The sequence below is a fragment of the Rhinopithecus bieti genome, unplaced genomic scaffold (genome assembly GCF_001698545.2).
Source record: "Rhinopithecus bieti isolate Rb0 unplaced genomic scaffold, ASM169854v2 scaffold_38981, whole genome shotgun sequence".
NCBI classification, from domain to species: domain Eukaryota; kingdom Metazoa; phylum Chordata; class Mammalia; order Primates; family Cercopithecidae; genus Rhinopithecus; species Rhinopithecus bieti.
Window position 1 is genome coordinate 331,778 of NW_016819573.1, and position 6,966 is coordinate 338,743.

Below are 6,966 nucleotides of genomic sequence, written 5' to 3' on the forward strand. Positions count from 1 at the left end.
CAGGTAGAAGTTTGCTGCAGGGGCAGGGCTCTCATGGAGAACCTCGGCTAGGGCAGTATGGAAAAGAAATGTGGGGTTGGAGTCCCTACTGTGGCACCGCCTAGTGGAGCTGAGAGAAGAGGGCCACTGTCCTCCAGATCCCGGAATGGTAGATCCACTGACAGTTTGCACCATGTGCCTTGAAAAATCACAGACACTCAACACCATCCTGTGAAAGCAGCTGGGAGGGAGGCTGGGAGGTAAAGTCACAGCGGTGGAGCTGCCCAAGACCATGGGAACCCACCTCTTGCATCAGCATGACCTGGATGTGAAACATGGAGTCAAAAGAGGTCATTTTGGAGCTCTAAGATTTGACTGCCCCACTCAATTTCAGACTTGCAAGCGGCCTGTAGCCCCTTTGTTTTGGACAATTTTTCTCATTTGAAACGGCTGTATTTACCCACTGCCCATGCCCCTATTGTAGCTCGGAAGTAACTTACTTGCTTTTGATTTTACAGGCTCACAGATGGAAGTGACTTGCCTTATCTCAGATGAGATGCTAAATGGTGGAGTTCTGAGTTAAGGCTGAAATAAGACTTTGGGGGACTGTTAGGAAGGGATGATTGGTTTTGAAATGTGAGGACATGAAATTTGGGAGGGGCCAGGGGAAGAATGATATGGTTTGGCTGTGTCTCCACCCAAATCTCACTGTGAATTGTAACTCCCACAATTCCCACACGTTGTGGAAGAAACCCAGTGGGAGGTGATTGAATTATGGGGTCAGGTCTTTCCTGGGCTCTTCTCGTGATAGTGAATGTGTCCCACAAGATCTGATTCTTTTAAAAATGGGAGTTTCCACCGGGTGTGGTGGCTCACGCTTGTAATCCCAGCACTTTGGGAAGTCGAGGCAGGCAGATCACGAGGTCAAGAGATCGAGACCATCCTGGCCAACATGGTGAAACCCTGTCTCCACAAAAATACAAAACTTAGCTGGGCGTGCTGGCATGTGCCTGTAGTACCAGCTACGTGGGAGGCTGAGACAGGAGAATCACTTGAACCCAGGAGGCAGAGGTTGCAGTGAGCCAAGATCCTACCACTGCACTCCAGCCTGGTGACAGTGCGAGACTCTGTCTCAAAAACAAACAAACATACAAACAAAAAACAGGAGTTTCCCTGCACAAGCTCTCTCTTTGCCTGCCACCATCCACATAAGATGTGACTTGCTCCTCCTTGCTTTTTGCCATGATTGTGAGGCCTCCCCAGCCATGTGGAACTGTAAGTCCATTAAACCTCTTTTTCTTCCCAGTCTTGGTCGGGTATTTCTTTATCAGCAGCGTGAAAATGGACTAATACAGTATCTAAGACTTAAAAAAAAATTTAAGGTGAAATTTACATAACACAAAATCAACCATTTTAAAATGTACAATACAGTGGCATTTAGTAAATTCACAATGTTATGCAACTACTACCCCACCTATATCAAGTTCCAAAATAGTTTCATCACTCCCTGCAAAAAACTCTGTATCCATTAAGCAGTTATTTTTCATTTTCCCCCTAGACCCTGGAAACCACAGGAACATTAACTTTTAAGTTATTCTAAGGAATTTTAAAGTCATAAAGTAGATATTAAAACAGACAGATTTTAGATAGCTGTGCAACTGCTTCCAGTCATACAGAAAAGAGTTTTTTTCAATAATCTCAATTCCAGTTTTTATTAGCCATTTTATGTACATTGATACCAAGTCCTGAAAACTGATAAAAACATGTCCAGAATTCTTTTTTTCCTTTTCTGAGAAAGGGTCTTGCCCTCTCACCCAGGATGGAGTGTAGTGGTATAATCACAGCTCACTGCAGCCTCAATCTCCCAGCCTCAAGTGATCCCCCCATGTCAGTCTCCTGAGTAGCTGGGACTACAGGCACATGCCATCACACCCAACTAATTTTTTTATTTTTTGTAGAGATGAGGGCTCACTATGTTGCCCAGGTTAGTCTGGAACTCCTGGACTGAAGCAATCCTCCTGCCTCGGCCTCCCAAAGTGTTGGGATTACAGGCATGAGTCACAGGACCCGGCCCATGGTTTCTTATACAGTCAATGTACAAATGCTCATTTATATTTTGCACAATAATTAAGATAAAAATAACAATTATAGCAACATACAAATATGTACAAGGATTCAAGACAGACTTTGCTTTTTGGCTTATAACAATGTGTAGATACTACACAAAGAATGAGGATGTAATTTTCATTTACAAGAAAAATGTGACCAAAATCCCTTTTCTTCTTAAAATTGAAAATGAAATTGAGAATATTAATTAGTGAGAGCCAAATCTTAGACTATTTTAAATTAGCCATGGTTAAACACAGGTGAGTTAAACACTGTGCCTTTCCAAAATTAAGGTTTGCAGTTAGAAACATAAACATTTGATAAAACTTCTCAAAATTAATTATAAGTGGCTTTTTCATGTCCTCGGGATTCCAGACATACTAGAAAAAGTAAATGTAAGAGGTGATATTTTGGAAAGCATCCCTAGTACTGAAAAGCATCCCTAGCACTGAAAAAAGCATCCCTAATACTGAAAAGCATCCCTAGTATGGAAAAACATCTTCAGGAGTAGCCAGTGGTACACTAGCAGGAAACTCATGATGTACTAACAATACTGAGAACAAAGCGGGGGAAATAATAAGCAGCTATTTTACTGATGTATTAAATATATTGGAATTATGAGGCATAAGATGATATTTATGTGGTTTTTAAAAGGTTTAAAATATTCTTAGGGATTCAGATATTGAGAATGACTGATACTACGATCTCAAAAATAGTATAACACACATAATCATGGTGTTATCTTAATAATAGGAATTTTGTTTTTAATAACTAACTGAATTTTATTCTACTGGCTTGAGAAGCAGCTGCCTATTTTGAGAACTACATGAGTCAGTATGATCATATATAATTAAGTTAATGTCGCAGAAACCAAAATGATAATAGTTTACAAAAGAAGAAAGTGCCCATCTATTGGGTTGTGACATCAGGCTGAGATGGCTTAGGGCTGGAAAGCAAGGATGAGTGTAGCATTGGGGTTCAGGTACAAATCTGTTTATAAAGCTCAAGGAGAGAAAAGGCACAAGAAGGAGACAACCCTGAATGGTGGTGGCACCTGGATGTGGAATTACCACAGTGGGCCAGAGAGAGGCTGGTACATAACCCTCTGGCCAGGTACTATGGGAACCAACCCCTTCCTTCAATATTAAATTGAGAATACAAATATCTCAAAGCATGCTTACCAAAAGTAGATTATTTATCCTCATATTACAAAACACAGGAGGAGGAGACATTTATTTTAAAAGAGAGCTAAAAGTTATGGGGTTTCTCCTAATTTCATCTTGAAAACTAACTCAAGGAGCACACATTAAAAAAAATAATCCCTATTAATATATTTTTGAGATGGAGTTTTACTCTTGTTGCCCAGGCTGGAGTGCAGTGGCGCAACCTAGGCTCTCCACAAACCTCCGCTTCCTGGGTTCAAGCAATTCTGCCTCAGCCTCCCAAGTAGCTGGGATTACAGGCATGTGCCACCACACCTGGCCTAATTTTTGTTTTTGTAGAGATGGGGGGTTTTCTCCCATGTTGGTCAGGCTAGTCTCAAACTCCCGACCTCAGGTGATCTGCCCGCCTTGGCCTCCCAAAGTCCTGGGATTACAGGCGTGAGCCACTGCATCTGGCCGGACTATTAGTATTTTTTTTTTTTTTTTGAGACGGAGTCTCGCTCTGTCGCCCAGGCTGGAGTGCAGTGGCCGGATCTCAGCTCACTGCAAGCTCTGCCTCCCGGGTTTACGCCATTCTCCTGCCTCAGCCTCCCAAGTAGCTGGGACTACAGGCGCCCGCCAACTCGCCCGGCTAGTTTTTTTTTTTTGTATTTTTTTTAGTAGAGACGGGGTTTCGCCGTGTTAGCTAGGTTGGTCTCGATCTCCTGACCTCGCGATCCACCCGTCTCGGCCTCCCAAAGTGCTGGAATTACAGGCTTGAGCCACCGCGCCCGGCCACTATTAGTATTTTTAAAAGGCACTTAAAATATTCCTTTCCAATCCAACTCAAAATACATCTCTGTCAACTAGATTTTGGATAAATATTTTAAAAGCACATTTTGTGCAATTTTTTTTCTTATAATCCAGCAATATTTACCATCCATAGGGCTAAAAGGTTTGAAGGACAGAGCTCTAACTTTCTGCAGAACAATCTGAAAGTGCTTTTATCATAGAAACAAGAACATTAATGATTTGCTCTTTCACTGACAACATCCTGTAGTCGTTTCAGTAAAACATCATCATTTTCTTGACAGACACGTTTGGCAGGGGATTCTGCATCACTATCGATGGCTATTACTCGCTTCTTGGTTCTCTGCTCACCTTGCCTTATCATGTTGTTGATCTCTTTCAAACTCTGCAGAAATAGAGAACGTGTGTGAGTAAAAAAGGGAGAGGGGAAATGGCAGCAAACAACCAAGTGAATTGTTTTTTCCTGTGTTCTATCCTCTATCCAAATCTTCACACTGGGATAAGGATTCTTTTTAAAACTTAGAACAACCTAATAAGGGATGGCTTGACCTAATCTTTTCAGGTGGTTTAAAAATTAGATTTAAGACCAGATGTGGTGGCCTGTAATACCAGCACTTTGGGAGGCCAAGATGGTTCAATCACTTGAGCCCGGGAGTTTGAGATTAGCCTGGGCAACATGGCAAACCTGGTCTCTACAAAAAATACGAAAATTAGGCAGGTGTGGTGGCTTGTGCCTGTAGTCTCAGCTACTCGGGAGGCTAAGGAGCATCACCTGAGCCTGGGGAGGTTGCGGCTGCAGTAAGCAGTGATCATGCCACTGTATTCCAGCCTGAGAAACAGAGACCCTGTCTCAAAAACAAAACCAAAACAACTGAATTTACTGTATAACAGTAGTTCTCGATGTGTAGTACCCAGACCAGAAGCAGAAGAAGCATCTATAATTTTTTTGAGACAGGTTCTCTCTCTGTTGCCCAGGCTGGAGTGCAGGGCATGATCTTGGCTCACTGCAAGCTCCGCCTCCTGGGCTCAAGCTATTCTCCTGCCTCAACCTCCCTAGCTGGGACTACAGGCACATGCCACCATGCCTGACTATTTTTTTGTATTTTTAGTAGAGACAGGATTTTGCCATGTTGGCCAGGCTGGTCTTGAACCCCTGGCCTCAAGTGATCCCCCAACCTCAGCCTCCCAAAGTGCTGGGATGACAGGGGTGAGTCACTGTGCCTGGCCTTATCTGTTTTTTTTGTTTGTTTTTGAGACGAAATCTTGCTCTTGTCGCCCAGCCTGGAGTGCAATGGTACAATCTCGGCTCACTGCAACCTCTGCCTACTGGGTTCAAGCGATTCTCCTGCCTCAGCCTCCTGAGTAGCTGGGATTATAGGTGCCGACCACCATGCCTGGCTAATTTTTCTATTTTTAGTAGAGACGGGGTTTCACCATGTTGGCCAGGCTGGTCTTGAACTTCTGATCTCATGATCTGCCTGCCTCGGCCTCCCAAAGTGCTGGGATTACAGGCGTGAGCCACCGCGACTGGCCCTAATCCGTTTTAACAAGCCCTCCCAATGATTTTAAAGCTCCCTACAGTTTGAGATCCTCTTCCTTAGAGTAATGCTTTTCAACCTTTTTTTTTTGAGACAGAGTCTCGTTCTGTCGCCCAGGCTGGAGTGAAAAAGGGGTGATCTCGGCTCAATGCAACCTCCGCCTCCCAGGCTCAAGTGATTCTCCTGCCTCAGCCTCCTGAGCAGAGTAGCTGAGATTACAGGTGCGACCATCATGCCTGGCTAATTTTTTGCATTTTTAGTAGAGACGGGGTTTCGCCATGTTGCCGAGGCTGGTCTTGAACTCCTGAGCTCAGGCAATCCGCCTGCCTTGGCCTCCCAAAGTGCTAGGATTATAGGCTTGAGCCACTGTGTCCAGTCAGGTATATTATCTTAGCCAACTTTGTCAAGTATAGTGAGAACTCTGTAGGCATCTGTATAACTTAATAGGAAAGTAATAAGAAGGAGCCAATGTATTTGGACTGAGTTACAATATGCCTCACTATAATTTCTTCCAGTTTATACTGATTCTGACTTCTGGAGACATACTGAACAGATCTGCTTGACAGTCCATGAAGTATCTGAAAATAGCAGTCATGTCCATATCACATCTTCACCACTCAACAAGGATAAGGATGGAGATGATCACAGAGCTGTCTATGTACATAAGAGGAGGCTTGTGTTTTCAGACGTCTTCCTATCCTAGGTGCCATCTACCAAATGCACTTTCACTTCCAATGCCTTTCTTTCAACTTGACATCCCCCAGGTCTGACCACTTGCAGATGTTGCCTTACTGGTCCCTTCTCAAGATCTTGCTTGAAGAGGAAAACATGCTGGACTTTCAAAGTGAACTCCACAAATACTATGTCAATAATAATGGATTAAACTACCTCAAACTGAATATACTGCTCTTGATGAGAGAAGACACGCCATAGTTAACATTTCATATTTTATTAGTATAGTAGAAACTTGGCCAAAAACAAAAAAAGAGGCAAGATTAACAGTTACTGACTGTTAATCTGAAATCCAACTTTTAGCCTATTCATCTTACCTTAGAAGGGCTGCCATTGAACTTGTACAGCAGAGCGCTTCTTGGTGTAAGACCTGACCCATTCTTGTGTGGGGAAATATAAATGGAGTGCTGTTGGGAAATGCGGCGTGGTGAGCCTGGCTGTTGCTTAATATGTGGAAAAGGAGAGAGTGGTGGAGCATCCATCTAAAATAACCCAAAAGTCAGATATTTTAGATAAAAGTTTTCTTTGTTTTGAATCCCATATTTTATTCTTATGGTATCTCCTAGTTAGGAATCAGTTATACTATAAAAGCTCATTTATGGTTGAGAAAAGCAAAAAAAAAATGATCCATTACTTTTTTTTTTTTTTTTTACAACAAC

At 42.8% G+C, this 6,966-nt stretch overlaps 1 protein-coding gene across 4 annotated transcripts in view; it reads right to left on the minus strand.

The window, feature by feature from the left end:
• Positions 1 to 3,901: 3,901 nt before the first annotated feature.
• The window catches only part of RBL1 (RB transcriptional corepressor like 1), a 95,918-nt gene continuing 92,853 nt past the window's right edge, over positions 3,902 to 6,966 (minus strand). For 2 of the 4 annotated variants that reach the window (XM_017859134.1, XM_017859131.1), the window contains exons 21-22: positions 6,625 to 6,789; positions 3,981 to 4,422 (exon numbers count right to left, since the gene is read on the minus strand). In XM_017859134.1, the coding sequence (XP_017714623.1) occupies positions 4,252 to 4,422; positions 6,625 to 6,789 (336 nt within the window). In that variant the 3' untranslated portion in view covers positions 3,981 to 4,251. Of the gene's footprint in view, positions 4,423 to 6,624; positions 6,790 to 6,966 lie in introns of all 4 variants that reach the window. The other 2 variants (XM_017859133.1, XM_017859132.1) reach the window with 2 other exon arrangements.